This window comes from Aulostomus chinensis, chromosome 24, assembly GCF_037954235.1.
Source record: "Aulostomus chinensis isolate RoL2024-O1b breed Wild chromosome 24, RoL_Achi_v1.0, whole genome shotgun sequence".
Lineage (NCBI taxonomy): Eukaryota > Metazoa > Chordata > Actinopteri > Syngnathiformes > Aulostomidae > Aulostomus > Aulostomus chinensis.
Window position 1 is genome coordinate 3750435 of NC_141343.1, and position 27973 is coordinate 3778407.

Below are 27973 nucleotides of genomic sequence, written 5' to 3' on the forward strand. Positions count from 1 at the left end.
TCAGGAAAAACTGGTTTATTGCTGAAAGTAAGAAGGGCTCCACAACACAAGGTGGCGGTATGCCTCCTTCCAACTGGTGCAGGTCAGTGTTTCTTCGGTTTAAGTTTTCGGTCACAAACCAAAACAAGTTAACCAGTGACGCGCATCTCGAAAGACGGACTCAAATCAAAGAATTTTTCAACAACAACAACAGATGACTCCTGAAGCCAGACAGCATTGTATTTGTAGCTTTGTCCAGAACTTTCCACCAAAGTTCCGCTTGTCATGAGAATACTGCCCTTGGCTTTACGTTGTTGGTTTTGCAGGTTAAACACCACAGTGGATCCTACCAGACATGCGCAGAGCGCCATGCTGATTAGAGACTGATTCAAGCGTGAACTTGCTGAAGTCGTTCAACTCCAGCTATGAAATCTGGGTGCGTCAGTCCAACTTAGATCAGACCAACACGTTTAAACGCATTTTAAAAGTTCAGTTTAAATCACACTAACACACAAAACAACTTAATCTTGCATCACGTAAACACGCTGACTGACATACAAGCAGTGCCCACTCAAAACACGCCACATAGAAAAGTTAATCCAGTTGATGTCAGGAGAGATGGAGTATTCTCTGAATACAAGGGCTCATTGAGAGCAGTGATCGCAACGACTCAGGGACAAAGTTGTTAAATACGTTCGACATCTTATTGGAAAGACAACGAAAAAGTCAGTAAATATAATAAATCTGAGTGAAGTCAAAAGAGAAACGTTGAGTTTGATGAACAGAATCTATAACATCAGTCATCAGCTGATCATCACTAATTTCAATATTCTCCTCCAGAGTACAAAATCTTTGACTTGAGGATTTTTGGCCAAATAAAACTCACTTCTGAAGGACCGTGGGACAGCACCAACCCCCCCCCCCCCCCCCCCGCCCAACCACCACCACCACCTTCTCGCCAATGATGGGTTTAGCAAAACTGCCGATTCTAAACATCCCAAAGAACTTCTAATGGGTCAAATGCACCCATGCATTTTAAGTGAGTATGACTATGCGTGTTTTAGTCAGCGGTGCACCTCGCAACACCAGTAAAGACGCCCGGACACAGCCGGACCTTGTTGTGTTTGACGTTGCGTTGGCCTTTAAGTGCCACGGGTGAATGGTTGTCTTTGTGACGCAGAAGAGAGGCTGAAATGAGAGGAGGGACAGAGATCCTCAGCACGAGGCACGCACGGCTATAGACGCAGAAAATGTGAGAAATATAAAAAGGAACCGAGTGGAGGAGACTGACTGAGTGAATGGAAGGGAGAAAGTGGATGGGCCATTTATTGGACAGCCTAACTGGGTGGCTGAAAAGCCCGGGGGAGCTCTGAGCCATGCTTGGTGCCAGGGGGTGAATGCTCCCCGGCGCACAGGCTCCACCATTGTTGTTTCCATAACAGAGTGCCACGCCAGCAGCCTGACCACTATGCAAGACAGCAGCAAACCTCCATATTCCACAAAAACAAGCAGGCCAACAGCAATGTAGAATGCAGTGACAAAGAACTATGGTCCAAATGAAAACCTTCAACACACAGTGGGACAGTCGTGCTGCTCCTCACGTTCATTCATCAGAGTATTATTCACGTTACATTTGGTCACATTTACTTGCTGCCAGTGAGAAAAGCTGACTTAGGGGCAACTGGCTAACTTCAGGCATGACTCCACAGCTCCAATGTGATGATGTTGGCTAGCTCACAAACATGGCTGGTCATCAGGGTTGTCACAACACAGTTCCGATAACCCTGAATTTCCCCAAACAACTTCACTCACCTAAAACCATCTACAATACAATGAACTCAATGCGTTCCAAAGTTAAGCCCTGCTGCACCAACAGTCTCAGAGGGAGCAGCTTGTCACTAAAATGAGACAAACACATCACGTACACAACTGGTTCTTATCTCCAGTGTTGCTCCTGTAAGAATAACAGCTCTGTTAATATGCTGTGCAGCTGCAGCTCGGCTAGCTTCAGGGTTAGCCGCTTGACTCGGCTGACGAACAGTACCTCTTAATTGGACACATTCCGGTCCATGTTGGGCAAGGGTGACACTTGTGTCTCCACGGTCTGTGTGTATGTGTTTGTATCTCAAATAATTCCATGAGCTGACCTACCCGCCCAAGCACCTTTGGTTATCAGTGCCATAGAATCATACAATCAGTCACATTTTCAGAATTGATGTCAAAGCATCAGTTTTTGTGACACGCCTGTGGAGAGATGTCTGTACACAACTTAACAAAGTGTCTAACGACACGTCCATGGCGTACCCGCCTTGGGATAAATCAGAATTCTGATCTACAGTCATATTTCTCAGCGACACTGATTCTGCTGCTTTTCCATGTTCCAAGAGTAGGTCTGCATATAAACACGACTGTGTATTCCATTAAATTAATGGGTTGCTCTGATGTATTCCTGCAGTGTGCAAATCAAAATTAGCATAATGCTTTTTGGCTGCTAACAGTAAGTTTAGACCCTGTACTTAACTTTTTTGAATTCTAATCCTGCCAATCTATGAACAAGAATGAAACCAATCTACATGCCAAATAAAAGATGTTTACAAGTGCATGAAAGCTTACCGAATTTGTATTATTAAAATAATTAGTAAGAGCAAGCAGCAGGTATGACTACAGACAGCTGAGCGTTTCCTTTGAGCCGCCTCTGTGCCATCAGCTCTCGTTTAAGCGGAATAAAACCTCCAACATACCGCCGATGCAGGATTTGCTGGTCACATGCCACAGAATTAAATTAATACATCAGCAACCTTTTCACAGATATCCACTACAGATGCTGGCACCAGTATCAGCTCAATATTCCATATCAATATTTCTAATGAAACCCAAATTTGAGAACAACAAGCAGGTGCACCTCCCATTCTGAGAGCAGTACCTCAACAGCTGCCGCACAGAGAAATCCTCCTACAGATAGTTTATGTACCCACACCGTGTAACAGACAGGCTGGCGTATTTTTCCATAAAATCAACTAAAACGCAAACATGTAGTTTTCCATCCAGCCCCTCCCCTCTGACTGGCCAACGTACGGGGTCACGGTGTTGATTGTGCCATAGAAAGACTACAGGCCACCTGTGCTGGCAGTGTGGACAAAGGGTCTGTTGTCATGAAAACCTGGGCCAATGTGGGCTTAGCATGGGCATGTGTGAGAGCTGGAGCCTGCAGTGGCTTTACTGGATAGCAGCACTTGGACGCAACACAGCAGTGAGGAGGACAAGGAGACCAGTATGGATATACAAACAAACAAACATGTCTGGTTCTGTAAACTGAACGCAAACATGCAGGGGAGGAAGTCTCGAGTCTTGCCGAGGCATGCTAATGTCCCTCGTGCAACGACAACGGAAGGATTTCTACAAATACCATAAAAGATTGAACGTGCTCATAACTTTCATGTAAAATCCACAAACCTGGAAGATGCACAAAAGCAACATATTACATATATTGAATGTGTGCTGCAGGGACAGAGCTTCATGTGAACCAGAACCACGGCTGAACAATGATGCCAGCAGAAAGTTGATGCTTTTGGTAAGTCAGACACCGTCATACAACTTCCCCTTCAACACTCATTCAAAATACAGCAAACGAAGGTCACAAAACAGAAAATTAAGTCTTTGCATTGACAATGACAGATGAGAGCGGGCCAGAAACAGGCCAATGAAGAGGCCAGAGACTGTAAACCACGTTGTCTGGTGGTCAGGTTCAGCCAGTCGTTAGGACTAACTGATGGGGACCAAAGACTACAGACAGACCACAGCCCAAAATCAGCCAGTTTGCTTTAGCGTTTTTTTGTTCTTTTCATTGATTTATTGTATTTCTCATGTTTTCTTTTCATTGTGAGGCACTGTGTGTTGCCATGGGTATAAAATGTGCTGTATAAATAAACACAGAGCTTGTATGTGTGTGTGTGTGTCCTCACAATATGTTACAAAATGTGTAGGTTTACAGAAGCAAAAGCATCTGTACAGACACATCGATCCTGAATGCTGCTACAAAAACAGTTTTCCGAATGTTCTCGCAACTTTATGCATGTTGTGTTTTGGTCTAAAATTGATTGAATTCTCACCGCCAGTGGGTCCTGGAAAGAAACTGAGAGAAAAGAGAGACGGGCAGAATACTTGGGAAGAAAAGAGGAGAGAAAAACAAGTGAGCTGAATGTTTACTGTATTACAGTACGTGTCGCTCGCCCACACTGTGTTGTGTGTCACCAAAGGGTATGTTAATTTCTACCAGGGACAGCTGTGCCAGTTGACATTTAATAGGGGATCTGAGAATTCGCCGTATGTGCATCTGTGTCTGTCTGTACCAGCGCTCGCACTCGCACTCCCTGAAAGAGTGAGAAATCCACCTCTTACTGAAGCGGTGAAGGAAATCCCTCCAAAACTCCCCGATGCATTAATGAGAGAATATTGAGCTTCTGGATGTGAACACCACAAGTGACAGGCCATTTATTGAAGGTCTAAATGAGAGTAGGCAGTAGTAATCTTGTTTAGCGAACTAAGATGGGGGATATCATGATTTCATCAGCGAGGGAAAAGCCTGAGAGAGGTCTTTGTGTTGGTGAAAGGTCACGTCTTAAAATAAAATGCAACCTTTGCAGAGCTGAGGGATACACCAGCAACAGTCAGAGAAAGCGCATTTGCATCTAAGCCCATCTTCACTCGGATCTGTCCGCTTTAGCAAACTGAACCGACAGTTTTCCTTGTACTACAAAGCACATAATGGACAGTTATAACCAGTTTATGCTGGTATAATGCATATGAAGCAGCCTTGGCTCATCTTTTGTTTGCAGGACTCGTCAGCAGGGATGTAAGTGGTTCTAATCTGTTGTAAAACCACAAGACTGTGAACTCAAATGCCGCATCATTTTCTTTTTTGTCCTCAAACATTCGCAGAGTTCAGACCTGCTGGGAGGGCTGGAGATTCCGCAGCATTGTTGGTAGCAACCACAATCTAGTTGTGGTGTTAGTCCGAGATGTTGCCTTACCAAAGTTTCATACACAGTTGTTGTGAGTGGAACAATCATGATTATCGACATGATCAGCGTCCTCCTGTACCAGATAATGTGTCTCATTTACACACACGGACACTTCCATCTCGGATGGCACGGTGGTGCAGTGGTCAGCACTGTCGCCTCACAGCAAGAAAGTTCCAGGTTTGAGTCCTGGCTTGGGCCTGGGGTCTTTCTGGCTGAGTCTCCATGTTCTCCCTGTTCCTGCTGGGTTCTCTCTGGTACTCCAGCTTCCTCCACAGTCCAAAGACATCAAGAGGGGACCAGGTTAATCCAGACTCTAAATTGACCGTAGGCGTGGCTGGGAGAGCCAATGGTTGTCTGTCTATACGTGTTGGCCCTGCCATGGACTGGTGACCGATACAGGTTGAACCCCACCTCACCCCCACCCCCACCCCTTAACAGGAATAAGCAATAGAAAATGGAAGGATGGACACTTCCATCTCAACAACGCCTCAGATTTAGTTGAAACCAGTAGAACCACTCATCTAGCTGCTCTTCGGCGAGAATGCTTTTAGTTGGGTCAGGAGGTTTTATTTGGGGGGGCTATGCCACAAACAACCTGCTCAGCCTGCATCTCTGGGGCTGTTAACCATGGGCGATGCTGGTGATTTCTCACTCCGGTGTACTCTCACATGGTTATCATGGTGATCAACTTCTGTCTGGGGATTATTCCCATGGTCTTCCTTCAACCTGATAACTGTTACATCCCCACTGACTCATTTGGTCAAGTTCTTTGCAACTGTGAATGTCTAAGATGACTTATTCATCCCCCCAAAAGGCGATTCATTCGCAGCCCATCGCCCGTCCTCAGAAACATAACAACAGCCTGACAGAGTAGCGGGCTGCATGACTGCTTCTTGGATCACAACTGAAAAATGAATGTAGATCGGAGCATCTTTAGCAAACAGTTGGCATTAATAACATTATCTTTTAAAAGGAAATGGAATGTCATGCCAGCTTGAGGACATTATGGTGATTTGGCTGGATGGAGCACGACTGCATGTGCAGAGCAGTTAAAGGTCTGGATGCAATAAAGTCGACCCCGACAAAACAAGGAAGTGAAGCGCCATTTTTATTCATGGTAGTTTCTGGTACCAAACTTCTCCAGGGGAGGAATTAGTTGTGCAGCACTAAAAACACCAACAACATGCCGTCCAAGATGCGAACAATAATATTACAATGATCAGACAATAACACGCAGCCGCTGGCGACCTTGGCGGTACGCATTTATGTTTTTTAAAAATATCAGCTGATAAGACGGGACAAAGTTGCCTTCACATCGCTAAAAGACTGCGGCCACATGTACCCAAAGGCGAAATCTCGATAGCTCCAGATCTGCAGTTAGAGCTGAGGTCGGACTGTTGAGGATGCGTCTCCATGCCAGGTCTGAGCGGGGGCCACTGGGCGCTGATGGTTGAAATTTTGACATCTTTCATTTTGATGAAATATGTGTTCCAATTCCAAACAGTCCCAAAAAGTTGCTGGGAGCAAACTTTCACAAGACAAAGTAGTCAGCTGGATACAGATTAGCTGCAGATAGGAAGAGAAAGCGGCTGAGTGGAGATGGATGCATTCAGAGCTCACATCTGGAAGCCTTCAGGAGAAGCTCCTTGCAATTTCCTCCAGAGGTTTTCCTCGTTTCTGCATAAAAATAGGATACTACAGATTCAGCCAGCAACAGTAGCTTTACCCAGTTGACAACACAACTCTGCTGTAACTGCACAGCTGACAATCACAAACAACAAGCACGATTATGTAACCGATCCCAGTCAATCTAGATGGTTACTGACATGTCCGTCCATGTCAGGCTCATCAGTCTGCGCTGCTAAACTGTGAACGAACCACCCCATCTCCTGCACGTCGACTGTCTGTGACAATCAACTGATGACAAATATCTGCCCTCCCGAAATCTACGGACGACACACTGGGACACCGTCTGTGACGCTAGACAGACAGATCCGCTAACCTTGGTCAGATCCCTTATTTCCAGAGTTCCACACTTCAACCCAACACATAACAAATGCTGCGGGAGCAACAGGGATTCTTCGAAAGTCCTTAGGTTGCTTTGTGCAGCATCATCCCAAACACAACTTTTTTCTTTCTTTCTTGAAATCTTATTGCTTTATTTACTATGGCAATGACCTGTGCTCACACATTTCTGGAAAAAAAACGAACAAACAAACTTTTAAAATGAGGTCTGCACAATAATGCAGATGGAAATTAAACTGGAGCCTGCATGGTTCCTGCTGGAGGGCTCCCATCTTACTTCTTGGAATCAAACTGCCGCAGCAAGCTGTGTTTTCTTATGATTGATTGGAGTCGATATTCACTGATGTCAATGTCTGTGTAAGAACAACTACACAACACACGTTTTGCATCTTAAAAAAATCATGTTTTTCTTTCCAAAACATTTGTAAAAGCCTGTAAATTATCTCCTACATTGCTACTCATCGTAAATGAGCAAAGATAAGAAGAAGAAGATGACATGAATTAAACAGTTAAAAAAAAAAATAGTGTCATCCAGCTTTTGTTCCACCAGCTTCAATCAGCATTCCATGCAAATGACCCTGCAGCAGACCCGAGTATTGATCGCCCTCCGATGATCAACATCATCTGGAAGACGAAACCCACGTGAACGCAGTAATCTGGAGCCGCATTCCAGCTAATTAAATCTGACCACAGAAGCGACAGAGGCACCGGAACCTTCCATGACTTAACGTCATCTCAGCCACAAATTCAACCCGTCTGTGTTCAGGCAGTGAGACAACAAACAAACCACACAAAAAAAAGAGACAATTGCTCATCGACTTACAACAGGATCAATGTTAAAGCAGCTTTACCTGGGTTTAATTAACCCGAGTGTACACAGGTGTGTGCGGTGAGGAAGAGCTGTAGCATTTAGGATTAATCTCATTTCATGGAATTGTGTAACTACAATTCCCTTCTCCTGTCTGCATGAATGCATCTTCGCCCCGAGTCTCTGGCTGGGAAACGCTGGTCTTGACGTGTGGCCGTTACACAGTGGCGAGGCCCTCCAGGCGCCGTCATGCTGATGCTATTTACTGTTTTTTTTTCTTCTTATTTTTAATGATTTGTGTCTGATTAAATGTCATTAAATGGATGAAAGACGATGCTATTGCACTTCATGTGCTGTTCTAATCCGCAGAAGAGACTTTCTACAAACGTTTCAGCCTCTTTTGGCCACATTTATTGGAAGGAAGACCTACAGAAGCTATCAATGTGATGCTAGCAGAACTGCTGTGTAATTAGCGCTGCATCTGTCCCTATCAATAACAAAACACTCATAACACATGGAATCAATGATGCACAATAACACCAGTAGGTCATCAGCAGATATTGACCTAATTACATCAGTTTCTTCTTTTCTGCTCATTTTTGTTGCGTATGATGAGGAAGAAGATGGTTTGGAAGCTACAAAAATGATACTTTTCACAGATTCACTTTGTTTTTAGAGTATTGAAAAATGGAAAAGGCTTACAAACTTGTTTTTACGCAGAAAATGTGGGTTGAAATCAGTTGTAAGATATGAGGATACCTGCCAGCACATCTTGCATCCCTACATGGAACCAAAGTCACATCATTTGAAGGCTGGCAGGGTGAAGACTGCAGGTTTAACACCATCAAGGTCTGCAGCTCAACACAAACTACTCAACCCTTTGGAGACACAGTGTCTTCAGTCTCTCTCGTTCTCACTCTCTCTCTCACACACACACACACACATTCAAATACGTTAACAAAATCAAACAAGTGCGCAGAATATGTGTCAGTATATTTCACTTTACCAGGCTTTAGAAGAAGTTTCCACCAGCGGAGCTCAAGCTAGCTCGTCAGCTGTGCTTCTAGTCAAATCTAGTTGGATGTATGCTGCATTCCGAAGTGATGATGGCAACAACAGTGAGGCAATACTCGTATTAAGCCATTAACTACTGCAACTAGTAAGACTCCGACTATCTGACCTGTTGGGGGACTAACAGCCCTCCTGCTAACTTTGTTAGCACTCATCCGTGATAGCACTCCTACACTTCAATGTACACACACACACACGCATACACACGTGTATACAAAGTGCATTGATGAGTACATTGGAGGTAACTTTAGCTAAAAGAGAAGGTAAGAAAGCGAGGAGGAGGCTAACTGAAGGTGCGCCAGTGGTTACCGACAGTCCTCCTCACTCCGCTAGCAACCGCCGCGGCTTTCCTGGTCAACGGCTGTTAAAACGGAACCTGGAGGACCACTGAGGAAACAGCCAGGGGCGGATTCTTCAACAGAAGTGTGGACTCACCTTCTAAAAGCCTAGAAATAAGCGAGTCGACATCTAGTTCCCCCTCCGCCATTTCTGTGTCGAAGAGCTCCGGCCGCTGCAGACTGGGGAAAGCAGGGCGGGCGAGCAGGCACCGCCCCACCGCCCACAGGCGCAGCACCAACCCGAGGCTCCCTTATACGGATATCAGGCTGCCTTTAAATACCTCACGCCGGCCTGCTTATATAAGAAAATATAGCTGAGAGCCTTTAATTTGCCACCATAGGAAGAAACTAATCCAGTTATCCTTTATGATTTGTCAAAAACCACAACAACAAGAAGAAAACAGGACCACTTGCTTCAATAGCTGAACCCAGGGCCGGCACAAAGAGCTATCAGGCCCTGGGCGAAAGTACAACATGGTGCTCCCCTTGGTTAAAATACAAAAATAAAACGACACATCTCCCCACTGCAGCTACTCATACTGTTACTGGACGAAGGCCTGCCATTCCACACAACCCGCTACTTCCTCGTCCAGAACCTACTGGTGGGGTTTGAGACGTGAAATGTGCACATCAGAATTGGTCTTCCTGATGTGTTCTGTTTTCCAAACCAGGAGACGTTCACAGGGCGACTTGAAGTTTGTCTGCTGAGAGCCTCAGGAGTCATGAGCGTCCTCATGTTGGCTGGCATCAGCGTCCTGTCCTGCATCCAGATGTCAGGTACCCTCTCTGTGAGCACTGACTGCTGACCTCGAGACTTCTTTTCCTGCTTCAGGTGAAAGTTGCTGCTGCAGTTTGTGTTGTGCGTTTTTTCCAAAAGAAACAACTTTGTGGTGGAGTTTATTTTGTAAGATGACGTCTCATCTTCCACTGTCCTTTACCCCCCAACAGGACACGACCATGATTGAGAGAGCGGTTCAACCCCGAGGTGACGGGTGAGTGTGTTGACCTCTTGAGACTTTTTCAACAGCAGAATTGGTTTAAAGCAGTTAACAACGCTGAGCGACGGGATTCAACTGTGGAAAATATTTATTTTCTCTCTTATTGTGAGTAAAACTGCAGAAGTACACAGTGAAGTCCATTCAAACAGCAGTAGCAGAGAGATCAAGTCCTGCGCTCCTGTTCTTTATATGCTAAGCTAAGCTAGCTAGCTGCTAGCTCCAGATGGTAAAGACAGACGTGAGAGTGGCGTGACGACAAAGCAGCCAATCGTCTACAACTCTCTTGTCACATGTTCTAAAGTGAGTATTTGAAATGTCCTCTTTCCAGCTCCTGGCGATCGGTTCTCAGGGAAGTTTGTGGAACTCGGTGGAAAGTCCTGTGGCTCGTCCTGCTTCGGCACAGACAAGACGCTCCAAGCCGGACGCGACACCTTCACGATTGTATAGGGGTGATAAAAAATGTGACAATGAACAATCACCAGTGTTTCATTTCACTGCTCTCTCTTTATTTTGATACAAAAAAGTCATCAGGTTTTATTATTTATTTTGCAGAAAACTCATTTGGTATTCTGGGATTTTCTGTTTTTGTGTTGCCGGATCATCAACATCTCATCAGGATATCCTCAGTATTATTTTGGTCATGTGGACGGCAGATTGCTCATCCACTGCGTGATCAGCGTTTTCCTGCACGCATGATTTAGATAGTTTTTTTTAAAATGGAGGGAGAGTGATAGGCAGCACGGTGGAGCAGTGGTCCTCACTGTCCCCTCCCAACAAGAAGGTTGTGGGTGGAGCCCCGGCTGCAGCACGGGGTCTTTCTGGGTGAGTCTCCATGTTCTCCCTGTTGCTGCTGGGTTTTGTCTGGTACTCCAGCTTCCTCCACAGTCCAAAGACATCAAGAGGGGACCAGGTTAATCCAGACTCTAAATTGTCCAGGGTGAACCCCGTCTCTCGCCTGTAGCCGCTGGGATAAGCTCCACCTCCCGCAACCCTTAACAGGAATATGGATGGATGGAAGGAGAGTGTGAGGTGGAGCCTATCCCAGCAGCCTTCCCCCTGGACAGGTCACCAGTCCATGGCAGGGCCAACACATAGAGACAGACAACCATTGGCTCTCCCAGCCACGCCTACGGTCAATTTAGAGTCTGGATTAACCTGGTCCCCTCTTGATGTCTTTGGACTGTGGAGGAAGCTGGAGTACCAGAGAGAACCCAGCAGGAACAGGGAGAACATGGAGACTCACCCAGAAAGACCCCGTGCTCCACCCGGGGCTCCACCCACAACCTTTTTGATGGGGGTCACAGTGAGGACCACTGCTCCACCGTGCTGCCGTGTAACAATGAACCAAATTAATAAACCAAAAGAAAGAAAATCTCCAACTATTTTCAATAAGCAATTAATCTTTCCCTTCTTTTTTTAAAGCGAAATTCATAAATGTTGCAGGTTCCAGAAGACTCACATACAGGATTTGATTTTTTTTTTTTTTTTTTTAATTTTACTTATTTGTTTTGCCATTTACTATAGAGAGTCTGATTTGGAACACGTAACTTCAGGCTCTGAGGAACTCTGATGAGCATTTCTCATTTTTACTTAGTAATTCACCAGTTATTACTGCAAAGGTTCTACAGATTCATGAAGATAATTGTTAGCTTCAGCCCAACGCTGCAACTCTTTGCCTGGCTCACAGTGACAGAGTAAAAGCATAGTCTCTCTCTCTCTCTCATATATATATATATATATATGGACACTTACACATGTAAATGTATATATACACGAGCAGAAATACTTTATTGGAATGTGCGTTTGTATGTGTATATATATATATATATATATATATATATATATATATACACACAGTATCTCACAAAAGTGAGTACACCCCTCACATTTCTGCAAATATTTAATTATATCTTTTCATGGGACAACACTGAAGAAATGACACTTTGATACAATATAAAGTAGTCATTGTACAGTTTGTATAACACTGTAAATTTACTGTCCCCTCAAAATAACTCAACACACAACCATTAATGTCTAAACCCCTGGCAACAAAAGTGAGTACACCCCTAAGTGAAAATGTCCAAATTGGGCCCAAAGTGTCAATATTTTGTGTGGCCACCATTATGTTCCAGCACTGCCTTCACCCTCTTGGGCATGGAGTTCACCAGAGCTTCACAGGTTGCCACTGGAATCCTCTTCCCCTCCTCCATGACGACATCACGGAGCTGGTGGATGTTAGAGACCTTGCGCTCCTCCACCTTCCGTTTGAGGATGCCCCACAGATGCTCAATAGGGTTTAGGTCTGGAGACATGCTTGGCCAGTCCATCACCTTTACCCTCAGCTTCTTCAGCAAGGCTGTGGTCGTCTTGGAGGTGTGTTTGGGGTCGTTATCATGTTGGAATACTGCCCTGCGGCTCAGTTTCTGAAGGGAGGGGATCATGCTCTGCTTCAGTCTGTCACAGTACATGTTGGCATTCATGGTTCCCTCAATGAACTGTAACTCCCCAGTGCCGGCAGCACTCATGCAGCCCCAGACCATGACACTCCCACCACCATGCTTGACTGTAGGCAGGACACACTTGTCTTTGTACTCCTCACCTGGTTGCCGCCACACACGCTTGACACCATCTGAACCAAATAAGTTCATCTTGGTCTCATCAGACCACAGGACATGGTTCCAGTAATCCATGTCCTTCGTCTGCTTGTCTTCAGCAAACTGTTTGCGGGCTTTCTTGTGCATCATCTTGAGAAGAGGCTTCCCTCTGGGACGACAGCCATGCAGACCAATTTGATGCAGTGTGTGGCGTATGGTCTGAGCACTGACGGGCTGACCCCCCACCCCTTCAACCTCTGCAGCAATGCTGGCAGCACTCAGACGTCCATTTCCCAAAGACAACCTCTGGACATGACGCTGAGCACGTGCACTCAACTTCTTTGGTTGACCATGGCGAGGCCTGTTCTGAGTGGAACCTGTCCTGTTAAACCGCTGTATGGTCTTGGCCACCGTGCTGCAGCTCAGTTTCAGGGTGTTGGCAATCTTCTTATAGCCAAGGCCATCTTTATGTAGAGCAACAATTCTTTTTTTCAGATCCTCAGAGAGTTCTTTGCCATGAGGTGCCATGTTGAACTTCCAGTGACCAGTATGAGAGCTTGTGAGAACGATAACACCACATTTAACACACCTGCTCCCTCTTCACACCTGAGACCTTGGAAAACAAATGAGTCACATGACACGGGGGAGGGAAAATGGCTAATTGGGCCCAATTTGGACATTTTCACTTTGGGGTGTACTCACTTTTGTTGCCAGGGGTTTAGACATTAATGGTTGTGTGTTGAGTTATTTTGAGGGGACAGTAAATCTACACTGTTATACAAACTGTACACTGACTACTTTATATTGTATCAAAGTGTCATTTCTTCAGTGTTGTCCCATGAAAAGATATAATTAAATATTTGCAGAAATGTGAGGGGTGTACTCACTTTTGTGAGATACTGTATATATATATATATATATATATATATATATATATATATATATATATATATATATATATATATATGTATATATATATATATATATATATATGTATATATATATATATATAAAAGAGATGTGGAAGATTTGTGCACATAAGTGCTCATTTGACTCAGATATTGAACCAAATACTAATGGTTCCAAACTTGATTGAATTTGTTGACATGAGAGAAGGAGTGACTTTACTGCTCTGATTTAATGAAAGTAACCCAAAAGTCGCCAAGTCAGTTTTTTTTGTACGGCGCCAAATCCCAACAGAAGTTCTCCCCTGACACCTGACAAGTAGAGCAGGTCCAGCACCTCACTATAAGCCTATAGCAGCAGATCTAAGGGCCAGACTAAGCAGTCCCGACTATAAGCCTGATCAACGAGGAAGGTCTTTAGTCTGCTCTTAAACCTAGAGAGGGGGTCTGGGTCCTGGACTGAAACTGGGAGACGGTTCCACAGGAGGGGAGCCTGATAGCTGAAGGCTCTGGCTCCCATTCTACTGTTAGAACTCTAGGAACCAGCAGGAACCCTGCATCCTGGGAGTGAAGGGTTCTAGCTGGATAATAGGGGACCAGGAGCTCTGTCAGGGATGAAGGAGCCTGACTGTTGAGGACTTTGACGGTAGAAGAAGAATTTTGAATTCTGTTCTGAATTTCGGAGCCATGCAGAGAAGCAGTCCAGGAGAGACCTGGTCTCTGCTACCAGTTCTAGTCAACACGCTGGCAGCAGCGTTCTGGACCAGCTGGAGAGTCTTTAAGGACTCGTTAGTCCCGCCTGGTAGGAGGGAGGGGCAGTAATCCAGCCTGGAAGTGACAAAAACAGGGACTAGTTTTCCTGCATCTAGGAGTGTAATCAGTAACTTATTACTCCACACAGGCAGTCGTATTGTTAAATAACTGTCGAATGAAACTGAATATGTTAGTATGGAAGTAATTTAATGACAACAAGAGCAGTTTATTGCCAGGCTGGAACGTTTGCCACACAGACACAACATGTGCGACGCGAGCAAACTTGATTTATTCGCATATAGCACCACCTTCCGGTTAAAATGGGTTTAAAAAAAATTTATGTAATCTTTACATTTTAACTGCTAATACTATGAACAGAGGGCCTGCGCTTGTCTGTGGTTCTCGCGGTGGCCAGCAGAAAATAAACGTACAGGTAGTGAAACCTGGAAGTTCCAGAAGTGAGGAGGACATCACGCCTCACACTCTTACAGGGTCTCTTCTAGATTGACACCGATTACATGAAAAAGCCCAGAAAAAAAAATCTTCTGAAAACCATCTGAAACTGTCTTCCGGAAGATGACGAACGCCAGAAATGTCGGTCTCCCATCACAACATATTTTTTTCTGCTCCTTTTAACTGCGTCATCTGGGTATTTCCGCACTGTTTGGAGTGGGTGGTGGCAAGTTGCAGGACAGGAGCAACACAAAATCGCACGGCGTCTGCGTCAAGTTAAAGCCAAACTATGCCGGAAGTATTTATCTTGTGATTGATAAAATAAAAGCACAGCAAAAAGAAAAGAAAAACAACAACCGACACGTTTGTGTGGTTTTTTTTTTATAGGGTGCATTCACACTAGTTTCACCAGAGTTTTTCTTTTTAGAATTTACTTTAAATTCATAGACCGAGTCCTTTCCTAGTCAGGTTTTACTCAATAAATGTCACTAACTCATTGCAGTTCCTTCCTCTGACATGTTTAGATGCAATCTAGGGAAGGAGCTAATTCCGCTGTACTGATGACCCAATATCTGTTCATTGCACAGATTATTAACTCAGTTGTTCAATGTGCTTCATTCGGTTTTTGCAGTTGTCACTGGAAAAACTTGCATCTTTCCTTGGAACTCACCACACCGCAAAAGATCACGGCACAACTTGAAATTTAGAACCTGCAATTGAGGAAGAAGCTAATTTTTTTTTTTCTTTAGGGTGCATTCACACTACTTTCACCAAAGAGATTCATGTTTCTTCCTTTTAAAATTCACTTTTAAGTGGAATGAAGAGCCGTGTCCGAGTCAGTTTTTACTTAACTGTCATTGAGTCCTCCTTTGCATGTCCTAAAAAAAAAAAAAAAAATGCATATTTTGACGCAAATTAGGAAGAAGCTAATGCCGCTGTGCTCATGACTCCACCATCCTTTCATTGCACAAACAAACTCAACTGTTCCTCCACTCTTCCAAGGGTTCCTCACACCTTTAGTGCACTTAATTGCCACCAGAAAAATCGCATCTCTCCTTGTGACTTGGTGAAGATCGGGCCAGGATAATTCACACTAGCTTCACCAGAGTTTTTGTGTGTTTTCTTTTTAAAAAATTTCATTTTAAATCCAAATTAAAATACTGAGTCCTTTCCGAGTCAGACTGGTCTCAATAAATGCCATAAACTCGTTGCATTTCCTTCCTCTGACATATTTTGATGCAATTTATTAAGAAGACATTTCCGTTGTGCTGCTGACTCCACCTGACAAACTCATACGTTTAGCGCACTTGTCACCGGAAAACTTGCATCTCTGTCTCCTTGTAACTTTACACTCTCCTACACAGATGTGGGTGGAGAGGAGGAGGCGACAGATCCGCTCTTGTACATAAAAAAAAAGTTTTCTATCGTCCGCACCGTCGCGTTTGTAAAAAACCCCGTAAGTGAAAAACCAAACAAGCAAGGAGTCGCTTTGACGGTGAAGTGTCAGTGTGACTCGGCCGCCGCCATGGACGGTAAGACAGAGCCGATCTGCTGCTTTCCTCAGCTCCGAGTCAGAAGGTGAAACTGCACAGGGAGTTGTTTTGCGCGCAGGGGGGAAACCCCGCCACCCGACTGCTTTGCGCGAGCCGGTGGGGGGTGGGGTTGAGGGGGGGGGGGGGTTCTCGTAATGTAAAAGCAACTTAACGCGTTGTATGATTTCTGTATGACACGTATGTGGCCATCATATTGTGTGTGTGATCAGCGATCACATGTATTCCTCACGCATGGGTGCGTGAGCGGGGAGTTGGGGGTGGGGGGTGAAGGCCCCGCTTGGTCATGATTTCATATTTTGCAAACGTGCCGGATTTCGTTTAAAATTGTGGGGATTTAAAGGTTAACTGCGAATTTTCGGGGGGATCTCACCGTTTATGAATCAAACTTTGATCTCATTGGCGACTGTGAATGTGTCTGTACAGTTCGGCGCATATTTACCCCCCCCCCCCCCTCCTCCAGTGTAGCTCCAGTGAGACCTGTTCCAGCTGGTTAACACAACTTTCAATGGCCCACGTCAGTTCTGGTGGACGGGAAGTCGCGAAAATAAACATTGATTGAGGACGCGTGGCTTTACCGGCAGACGTGGAAGTCATAAACATCTACAACAAATCTTAGTAGCAAAATGTAGCTGGGAGCTCTGGTTTCGTCCCACTGACTGCTGTGTTCTTGGGCTGTGTGACGTCACTGGATGTTGGTAAGCATGAGCGCGGCGGTTTCCTGAGATGATTCACGGGAGAAGAGAATCTCAAACACATCCACAAACTTGTTTTTTGGGTTGTTGTCTCCTTGTTGGATGGTTCTCCACACTTTGAGGAGGTCCACTCGCGGTCCCAGTCCTCATCATTGATGATGAGGAGATAATGCAGGAGTCACATGATTTATAGACATTCCATATTTTTTAAAAATTAAAGCAAAAATGATTTTTTTTCCTAACTTTCACAATGTCTACATGTGTTTTTTTCAGAATATAAATAAATTATACAGTTAATATGGACACCCGCACGTGTCAGCTTCATCAGTTGAAATAATAACAGCAAAAAGCCCAATGTCGTGCAACCCTAACATTTCCTGGGATGAATCTATATGAGAAGTTGAAAACAACACGCTCAGTTATACAGTAACTATCAGATGGAAGCTGCGCCGAGATGTCAGGGGAGGAGCATGTTAGTTCCAGGTGCTACTGCTTCGCCCAACCTGTAAATTCTTCATTCTAAGAGAAACTGAAGCTGATTGATAGCTTTGTTATCGTGGAACAGAGAGTAAATGCCTTAAATGCCTTAAATGCCCTAAACGTCTTCCATGAGGAGCTTCCTGACAGACCTCTGGATCGGACTTGAGTTGTGTTGGAGTTAGGAAATGCAAGGCAACGTTCTGAGATGTGGGACGTTGGTCGGCCCACTCCTGCGTTTGTGAACTGCGCTTGTTGGAGTTTTATGTACCCTTCATCCCACACTTTTGACTCTGCCGTTTTTGCGCTGTTTCGGCATGGGAGACCTCTCGGACGAGAATCTTTGGATTAGAACGTAAAGGAGAAACGACCTCCTCCAGAGCGGGGCAGCTTCAGCCGATCAGCGCTGGGATTTTGGACCCAGCTCTGATATTTAGGAGTAAAAAGAACTCGTTGGTCAAATGACTGAAGACACGTGGTTGTTTACTCATGAGACTGCTTAGTTCTCACCAGTGGAGCAACAGTCAGGGATTGATCTCAGTGTCTAATTACCTAGTATGTGATTTAACCTGTTAATGACCCACCCACGGCTGCAGTAAACAAGAGATTAAGAGCATTCCACCAGCTCCGCTGTCTTTCAGCGCGAGCTTTGTAGAATCCGTCTGCTTTGTGGCGGTTCCGTCAGATGTGGTCCGGTTCTAGTCTAGGAGATTTCTGTGGATAGAATCGTTGCTGATACCCACTCTTTAATCTAGACAGTCTGAAAACCCAACGTTTCTCCTGGGCTTCATCAGCGGTGACTCAGACCTGGTAACAGCAGTGGCGGGGGAACCTCTGACCCTGAAGATAGACCCCAGAGAGTCTGGCTTCATTTGGTCTTATATGTACATGTGTTGATCTCATATCAAGCAAGGCGGAGCTGGGTGGCGGCGTGTACTTCAGGGTCCCACCTGAATGAATCAGTGCACTCATTAAAGACGCGTCCAAACCGAAGCAGTGATGCTTGTTTGGGCAGCCAAACGGAGGCTCCTCACAACAGGGCTCGTATTTCGACTCCCTGCCCGTCATTGTTTGCTTTGTTCTGCTGCTCGTCTCTGCGGCCTCTCTCTGTTTTGTTTGGAAGTCCTATCTGACTGACATTGTACCTCTTTGGACGCTCCAGCCGTGTCTCGATTTCCTGTCCCACCGCAGCACAAATGACCAACTTTTACCACGCCACAAATATGTGTTGCAGTTTTCTGGTCATCTGCACAGTCACCGTGGGTCAAGCAGTGCTGTGGTGGGTCGCTAGCCTTTGACTAACATGTCTCTTTTCTGTCTTTCTGTTCATCTCAGATGTGTATCGATGGGTTCTGACCCCACAAAACCCAGGTAAGAAGCCCCCCCCCCCCCAAAAAATGCCTGCCAAACTTTACAGCACAGCAGATGATGCTGCATCTGCATGATCCGCTGACAGTGACAAGTGTTTGAGCACCATCTTCTCTCTCTCCCAGTCCAAACAGCAAGTCCCTTCATAGAGATCATTGAGCAGCCAAAGCAGAGGGGAATGAGGTTCAGATACAAGTGTGAAGGCCGGTCAGCTGGAAGCATCCCCGGAGAGAAGAGCAACGACACCACCAAAACCCACCCAGCCATTAAGGTGAGTTGGATGGAAGGTTTTAGTCTGCAGCTCAGTGTTAACACGAGCGCTTCATAGTCGTGCATAGAAAACATGAACACCTGGAGTGTAGATAATTAAGAGTACGTATTTGTGAGAAGTATTTTGCAGAAACAAAAAAAGACTCTGTTGCCCTGTCAGGTGCACAACTACAACGGTCCCTTGCGCGTCCGCATCTCCTTGGTGACGAAGAACCCGCCGTACAAGCCTCATCCTCATGAGTTAGTCGGAAAAGACTGCAACTACGGCTACTATGAGGCAGACCTGCAGGAGAGACGAATACACAGGTAAACGTGAAGGTGTGCCTTTCATGTGGCGCACACACACACACACACACGCACGCACACACGAGAGGGAGAGAGATGTAAAGTAAAGGAAATGATGAATGATGTGGTTACGTGCAAGTGTTCAAAGGACTCTAGAGAAGTCTTGGAGGAAGCTGCAGTTCCACATCAAAACAAAGTTGCGTTTGTGTGACTTCGACCCAGATACAAACGTCATCGTTTTTGGGAGATGACACGCCCGCTGGTGTTAGCCGTAGCCTCGGGGTAACGAGTCGCCGGCTGCATCCTGCTGAGTGGAACATTAACAGAGCGGACAGGCTCACGACTGCAGCGCTAACAGTCCTTGACACTTCACTTCTTAATTTCAAACCTATTTAACCGGTCAGTCAGTAGAACTGGAGCCACCTCAATCACGGCAATGACGAAAGTCAAACAAACACTGCGTCCTGCGGCGTCCCGCCAGCTCTGTGACACAGAGCGAGAGAGAGAGACGGCGTCACTTTGTGAGTCATTTGTTTTTCACTTTGCCGTATAAATCTGTCTGTTCATTAGGTATGCCCGAATAAAACGCCTGCAGTAGCGTCACTGCGCCGAGGCCTCCTCCTAATGGTCAGGTTTTGTTGAGTCTGTGTGATCGACGTCCTCATTCATCTTTTGTAGCTGCTGAAGCTGTAACTTTGGTCTTGTTGAGTTTTGCTACATTGGCCTGTGATTTATTCCTCGTATATTCAGAGGGACATAAATCTCCAGTTCCTTGACAAGAGTGAAGTGTTTTCACTCCAGAGGCTCCAGCGACATCCAAGGCCCAGCATGAAATAGAAAGAATGTGATTATCTGCCCCGGACGACAAACACTGGAACAATGGCGCCTCACATGGAGATGGAGCAGGGAATGTGAGGAAGAAGTGTGTAAATCAAGCGTTTGAACAAAATCTGTCGTTCTTGACCTTTAAGCCAGAAGGGTTCCAGAGGTCAGGTTCAGGTTCTCGAGGTCAGGTTCAAAGGCCTTAACAAGGAAACGTCCGAGTAAATCAAGAGTCCGTCTTCACGATCCAGGAGGCTGTGGACAGGGGAGCGCTCCGAGAACATTCTCCGTGTCATTGACCCCGCCACCGGCATCCAAAGGACAAATGTTCATTTTTCTCCTGGCCAGTAGATAACATTCATGTTGGCAACGCTCCTGAGAACTACCACTGAATCATTGACTAGCATCTGTCTGTCCGTTAGTTTCTAACGAGCTGGTAGTTGCTGGAGCGGGAGGGGGGGTGCTGGTCTGGTTCTAGAAGGTGAACTAAGATCTACTCTGTACTCTGATATCCGGGGCTCACTGACGCTCGGCTGTTCAGTGATTATGCTCATGCTAAGTTACATTCATAAGAGTAAAGGATGCTAACGTGGAGATCCAAACGGTGATGCAGCACATGAGGATGGGCGGGGTTGCGTGGATGAACCGTGGGTAGGGGTGTGGTCCTGGTGGGCCCAGTACCACAGAGAGTTTCATTCGGTGTTTGCTCTCAGTTTTCAGAACCTGGGCATACAGTGTGTGAAGAAGAAGGACGTGAATGAAGCCATCACTTGTAGGCTGCAGACCAACAATAACCCCTTCAACAGTAAGTCAGGACTCTGGACGTCCCCTTCTGCCTTTGGTTCTTGCCCTTATTTCTTCCTGTTTCCTAATTAGTCCCTGTTTTATTTTGAAATTCTCCTTCCCCTTGTGTTAGTTCCTGTCTTTATGCCTTTCCCTCCTTTTTTTTTGTTTTTGTTTCGCAGAAGAGATTCACCGCTGTCACGTTAGCTTCTCCCAGCTCGTGTTCTCGTAGTGTGATTGGATCAGTTTGGTGCTCATTCTTGTCGTCCTTATCTGTTCATTCAGTTTTCTCTTTCCTGTCGGATTGATTTCGTGGTTTCCTTAGTTGCGTTTCTCAGTCTAGTTTGTAGTCAAATGAATCTTTATCAGGTTCCTCAGTTCTTGCCTCGGCTACCAGCATTTAACTGTGACAGCAATTATGTAAGGAGATGAATGCACGTCCTTGTTGGCCTTTTCTTTTTCGAATCTGTCACTCTTTGAGAAGTTACCAGGATGTGGGGAGTGAAATGTCAAGTATTACATAAAAGTTCAAAAGATGCACAAAAAAAACTGTTGCTCAAGTGCAATGCGTTCGGAAAAACAGCCGTTTGAGAGAATATTTGAATGTTTTCAAGTAAATTTGACTTTTTTTTGCTGAGAATGTTGGTTGCTGGTTGCAACAGAAGTGACAGACAGTGAAACATTCTTTAAAGAAGAAATATGTAGAGACAAATTCTGCGGTTTCTTTTTAATTTTGCAAAGGTAAAATCAGACAAAAGCATAGAAAAATCTAGAATAACAGCAGGAAATGTGATTGGTTCACTGCTTTGGTCGCTGATAGCCGACGTAGAACAGGATGCAGAGTTTTCGTCGTCTGACCGTACACCACACCCTTCCCCTGCTGTGTCCTGGCTGCAGTTCCCGAGGCCAAAGTGTGGGAGGAAGAGTTTGACCTGAATTCGGTGCGACTCTGCTTCCAGGCGTCGATCACGTTGCCGACAGGAGAGCTGTTCCCTCTGGAGCCGGTGGTCTCGCAGCCCATCTTTGACAACAGTGAGTGGACGACCCCTCACACACACTGAGTGGTGTGTGAGCGGATGATCACGGTTCAGGTTTCAACCCGAACTTTCCACAGCAGCGATGAATACGGTTTTAAATGTCTTTCTGGGATTGTTTTCACAGCGGTTTTGATGAACGATAGAAACGCTGAAAGCCAAACAAAACCAACCGGGATTTTTGCTCTCATTCATTGTGTTTTCTGAATGTGGCGCATCGTTACACACACACACACACACACACACACACACACACACATCACTCTACAGCTACAAGCAGTGACTGCGGGACCTGCATTCATCTAGAAGGTTAGCTTACCGTGAGTGAGTTACCGTTCTAGACGTTGACGGCCCTTAAAGGAGAACGTCAGTGTTTTATCTCGCCGGGATGCTTTCCCTAACTTTCTAAGTGGTTGATGGATGGAACCACTTTTAAAATCTCTCCAGTGTGGAGCAGGAGCAGAGCTCCAGCCTGCGGCCCCAGAGCAGCCATCATGTGATCCAGTGGGGCAACAGGCCGCCGTCAGATTACACCCACTGAAAGTGCATTCTCCCACACTGACAGACTCAGATTGTTACTATGATCCTCTGAATAATTCAGATGACCATTTACAGGCTTCCACATCTCTGGCATTGCATACTTCATCTAAAATGGTACTTTACAGGCATTTGTCCATTCGCAAATATTGCAGTTTGTTCAAAACCACCTGTCGTTTTTACGCCTCCAAGCTCCTGATGATGGCGGCTAAAAGCATTATGATTTTGATTTATCTTTCCTGTAAAATCCGCAAAAAAAGGTGGAAAAATACAGGAACATCTGAGTGTCCTCGGGATGTTTTCCTTTGTCGACATCCGAGATGGTTTGGGATGCCTGGTTTATGTTGATCTTTTTCCTCTGGACACGTTGGAATTTACCTTCAAAATGTGACATCTGTCATTTCAGTAATTTTTTTTTTTTTTTTTTTTTTTTTAAGTGAATGGCTTCTCTGAGCTGATTGTGAAAATCTGTCACTCTTTGAGAAGTTACCAGGATGTGGGGAGTGAAATGTCAAGTATTACATAAAAGGAGATGCATCGCTCAAAGTTCAAAAGTTCAACACATGCATAAAAAAACTGTAGCTCAAGTTCTTGTGATGGTTCAATGCGTTCGGAAAAACAGCCGTTTGAGAGAATATTTGAATGTTTTCAAGTAAATTTGACTTTTTTTTTTTGTGATCAGAATGTTGGTTGCTGGTTGCAACAGAAGTGACGGACAGTGAAACATTCTTTAAAGAAGAAATATGTAGAGACAAATTCTGCGGTTTCTTTTGAATTTTGCAAAGGTAAAATCAGACAATTTCGTATTTGAAAGAGCCATAAGAACATCTTTTGTTTGAATTCATGAAAAATGTAAGCGTGTTTCTAGACGGAGTATTTACCGTAAATCTGCAACTAAAATGTTTAGTTGTCAAAGGAAAGATTTGTTTTTACTGCTGATACTTCCTCCAGTTTTCATCTGCAGCCGCGGCGGTCTCTCTCTCTCTCTGTCTCTCTCTCTCTCTCTCTCTCTCTCTCTCTCAGGGGCTCCAAACACGGCCGAGCTGAAGATCTGTCGAGTCAACCGAAACTCTGGAAGTTGCAAAGGCGGAGATGAAATCTTTCTGCTGTGTGACAAAGTGCAAAAAGGTAAAGACGGTGTGAAAGTTGCTTGTAGGGTAGAAAGGCACTGCTTTCGCCTGAAGCTTTAGCCACGTCACTGTTTTACTGGCAGGCGCTACATGAGGTATATCGAAGCGAAGTAAAATCTGGTCAGCTGGACGTAAGTTTACATGAGGTATGAGTACAATCCCATGAAGTACACTGTATTGTCTGTACTTTGATGTTCCCACTTCGGCTCTTATTCAGGAACATTTTCTTCTCTTATCATCTGAAATTTCTCTTCTTTTATGAGGCGCAGCTGTACAAGTTGGACACCCGGGAAACATGTTCAGTCCCTCTAAATAAACATGCGTGTCAGAGGGGAGTAAATTAGCATAATGCACACCTCAGTGTAGCATTTCAGGTTATGCGTCTGGCAGAGTAGTAGCAAAGGTAAAAATACTGCTAACAGACAGTACAATCTTCTGCCTTGTTTCCATCAGTGACGGTAAATGAGCTAGAAGTCTGTCCATCTGAACATTTAGACCCAGAAAGAGGGCCAACTCTGTTGTTGTTCTCTGCCTGTGTTTTTAAATTGAATTTAGCATCAAAGCTAAAGCTAATGCTCGTTCCTAGGTGCTAAACATCCCACTGTTCTCAACAAAAATGAATGGACTGGTGTGTATCCTGTAAACTCTGTTTGTGTGTGTGTGTGTGTGTGTGTGTGTGTGTGTGTGTGTGTGTGTGTGTGTGTGTGTGTGACATCACTTAATAAAAAAAAAAAAATCCCTTCAGTCCTCAATCTTGGATCCGAAACAACTATTAGAATCCTGGTCCAGGTCTCAGGAGCGGAGTGCCACGTCGATAACTTTGGACATAACATTCTCTATTTTAAGATTTTATTTTTACTTGAATTTTGACAGCCGGAGCTACTTACAAGTGGTTGTCAGACTCACAGAGCAGGAAAAGTGATGTAGCGCCTTTGAGCTCTCACTCTTTGTTAAGAGTTGAGAAGAAGTTCACAAGCCTCCGTGCCAGCGCGTGATCGATGTGTGACGTTTATTCTTTTTTAAAGTCCATCCATCCATCCATCCATTTTCTTCTACTTCTCCTGTTGAGGGTGGTGGGGGTGGAGCCTATCCCAGCAGCCTTCCCCCTGGACAGGTCACCAGTCCATGGCAGGGCCAACACATAGAGACAGACAACCATTGGCTCTCCCAGCCACGCCTACGGTCAATTTAGAGTCTGGATTAACCTGGTCCCTCTTGATGTCTTTGGACTGTGGAGGAAGCTGGAGTACCAGAGAGAACCCAGCAGGAACAGGGAGAACATGGAGACTCCACACAGAAAGACCCCGTGCTGCAGCCGGGGCTCCACCCACAACCTTCTTGCTGGGGGCCACAGTGCTGACCACTGCTCCACCGGGCCGCCCACATAAATACATCATTGTGGAAATCATTATAAGTCTGAAATAGAACACGTTCAAAGTAGATATGAAAGAAAGAGATAAAACAATGATGATAACCCTACTGATGGTATTGATCTCTCTGGTCTGATGGAATTATTGATATTGTAGGTTTTTTCCTCTCAAGAATCCCAGGAATGCCGTGGTTGTGTGTGTGTGAGGGGATGTGTGAGATGTCCTCCCATTAAAATTGTTGAACTTTTCTATCGGATTCGATTAAGAATTCAATTATGATATAAAATCATGATTTCCTGATGTTATTGTAGTTTTCTTTATTTTTAAAATATACGTTAGATATTTTTCAAAAATGTTAACAATAAAAAGAAACATAATAAATTGCGTAACATCGGAGGAGATTCTCTCTGGTTAGCAACTTCCTGTGTTTATTCCTGGGGGTGTGGCTCTGTTTGACCCGTCTCCCCTCGCCCTCCAGAGGACATCGAGGTGCGGTTCTTCCAGGACTCCTGGGAGGGTAAAGGCACTTTCTCCCAGGCTGACGTCCACAGGCAGGTGGCCATCGTGTTCCGTACGCCCCCCTACCGTGACACCAACCTCACTGAGCCCATTAAGGTCAAAATGCAGCTCCGCCGGCCCTCGGACCGCGAGGTCAGCGAGCCAATGGACTTCCAGTACCTGCCTGCTGACCCAGGTGAGAGCTGTGATCAACAACACAACAAAAACAGGACGCAGATGTTGTTTGTCCTCTAAACCCTCCTCTAACGCCTCCGTAGACGAGTACAGGTTGAGCGAGAAGAGAAAACGCACGGGGGAAATGTTGGTGAACCTGAAGCTGGGGCCTGCGCTGTCCAGCGGTACGTCTGCTGTTTTCTCCACCTCCAGTCCTGCTCCATCCTGCCGCGCTTGGATCTCTGATATGTAACTTGACCTCGTCTGTGTGAATTTCAGTGACGCTCCCATCAGACAGAAGGCTCATAAGTCCAGCGAGGAGGACGATGATAGCGAAGCCTCTGTCGATGACGCCACAGGCCGGTGAGTCTGCAGAATTAGTTCTGCATCTGATTTTCATACAACCGTTTTCTTTTTTCTCCCTACATTTTTATGTCTCATGATATTTTTTATTACTTTTTTCTTCCTCACACACACACACACACACACACACACACACACTCTCATTCTACCAGGAACGCTTCCTTCACTTCCTTGTTTTTAACCAGTAAAATCTCACGGTGACAGAAATCTTCCCGCCCACTCAGACCGTGATTGTAACACACTACAGGTGAACTTTGACCCCTAACCATCCAGCGAGGCTCAGAAGACAGGAGTCAAATTTACCCGTCAATGGGATGTCAAATAAAGGTGTTATCATTTTGAATGAACACTCCTGCCTGAAGGAAGGAAGGCTTATAGTTCACGTTTTTAATGGAGGTCATTTTTACATCTCCTGGAGCAAACAGTTCATCCTTGTTCACAAACTAATGAAGAGTGTCACGTTGTCAGTCTGTGGCCCTGTATTTTCATCTCATATCTATGTCGTCTCCCTCCCAAGATCGTGTTGCTCTGGTTTATCATCTCCTTCCAGTCTCAGAGGAGTGAACAGGATCTGTTTAACTGATTTATCTGGAGGAACTCCTGTGTACAAGGATGCTATGATGTGGATTTGACTGAGCTTGTTGGCTGTGTTTGTGTGTTCTAGCTTCTGTGGTGCCCCCTGTTGCCAGTGGAGCAAAACCCCAGCCGCCCTTCACTTACCCAGGACAACTCTTCTCTGCAAACATCAAGGTGGAGGCCCCACCCTCCACCTCAGCTGCAAACCAAGCATGGCAGATTATGGAGACCCTGAACCTGGGACCACAACCCAAAGTCACTCCGGTATCCTCCTTCACTATGAACCAGGCCTCCTCTTCCTCCTCCTCCTCCTCCTCCTCCTCTACCATCACGTCTACTGCCAACCAGGACTACTCAACTGTCAACTTGTCAGACCTTCACGAATTCTTCCCCAACATTTCCTCTGCTATGGCCCAGGAGCCTGCATCTTCACAGGGAAGCACGTCTTCCTCTCAGACCAGCAGCTGCCTGACGCTCCAGGGTTCCCAGTTCAGGGTGGATCAGTCTCTACTAGATGAAATCCCAGAGTTCCCTTGCTTCTCTGGAGACCAGGCCCCAGGAAACCTGGATAGCCTAAACATGGATGACTTAGAGGACCTTCTGAACCCCCCACTCATGAGCGAGAGTGGAAATGGAGCTTCAGCTTTGCCCATACCCTCATGCCAACAAGTAGCTCCTTCTAGCTCCTCTGCTGGTTCCCAGAACACCACAGCATCCCAGAACGTTCCCGATCCTTCTGCCAACCCAGGAAGCACATGGATGAATTACCCACACAGCATCATCAACTTGCTCCAGAATGAGGGAATGATTGACAGTGTATCCAGTAGCAACAACCACCGGGCTGCTGTGCTGGATGAATGTGATGAGTTGATGTCGGCTGATGAAGATCGCCTCATTTCTATTTTTAATAGTGAGAGCCAAGCTGGTTTTGTGTCAGGACACCCAACTTAGAGGTTTTCCTGTCTTTTTTTTTTTTCTTCTTTTTTTACAAGCTCTTTTTATCAGACCACTTCCATCTGCCACTTCAGCCTTCAGGGGGAGGGACGTGAGCGGCTGGATGGGACAGAATGTAGCACCGCTTCTCTCTGTGGACCTG

General features: G+C 45.4%; 2 protein-coding genes and 1 long non-coding RNA gene across 6 annotated transcripts in view; 2 read left to right on the top strand and 1 right to left on the bottom strand.

Annotated features, from left to right (window-relative positions):
- The window catches only part of LOC147238413 (serine/threonine-protein phosphatase PP1-beta catalytic subunit), a 29823-nt gene extending 19935 nt beyond the window's left edge, over nt 1-9888 (bottom strand). Inside the window, exon 1 of one of the 2 annotated variants that reach the window (XM_086196644.1) lies at nt 9843-9888. In XM_086196644.1, the coding sequence (XP_086052770.1) occupies nt 9843-9873 (31 nt within the window). In that variant the 5' untranslated portion in view covers nt 9874-9888. Of the gene's footprint in view, nt 1-9339; nt 9543-9842 lie in introns of those variants that run through there. The other variant, XM_086196645.1, reaches the window with a different exon arrangement.
- On the top strand, nt 8637-10700 carry LOC147238415 (uncharacterized). Of its 2 annotated transcripts, none has more exons than XR_015111709.1 (3): nt 8637-8682; nt 9914-10074; nt 10191-10700. It is a non-coding gene; the product is annotated as an uncharacterized LOC147238415 (long non-coding RNA). The 2 variants fall into 2 exon arrangements; XR_015111708.1 differs by lacking the exon at nt 8637-8682 and adding an exon at nt 8819-8951.
- Nucleotides 10701-16256: 5556 nt separating this feature from the next.
- On the top strand, nt 16257-27968 carry rela (RELA proto-oncogene, NF-kB subunit a). Of its 2 annotated transcripts, none has more exons than XM_086197342.1 (11): nt 16257-16477; nt 19003-19038; nt 19161-19306; nt 19466-19611; nt 21126-21217; nt 22093-22227; nt 23790-23894; nt 25745-25960; nt 26043-26123; nt 26218-26301; nt 26966-27968. In XM_086197342.1, exons 1-11 carry the CDS (start codon nt 16471-16473, stop codon nt 27826-27828), a joined length of 1911 nt encoding a protein of 636 aa, XP_086053468.1. In that variant the 5' UTR covers nt 16257-16470; the 3' UTR covers nt 27829-27968. The 2 variants fall into 2 exon arrangements, with proteins under 2 accessions (XP_086053468.1, XP_086053469.1); XM_086197343.1 differs by lacking the exon at nt 16257-16477 and adding an exon at nt 17723-18222.
- The last annotated feature ends 5 nt before the right edge of the window (nt 27969-27973 follow it).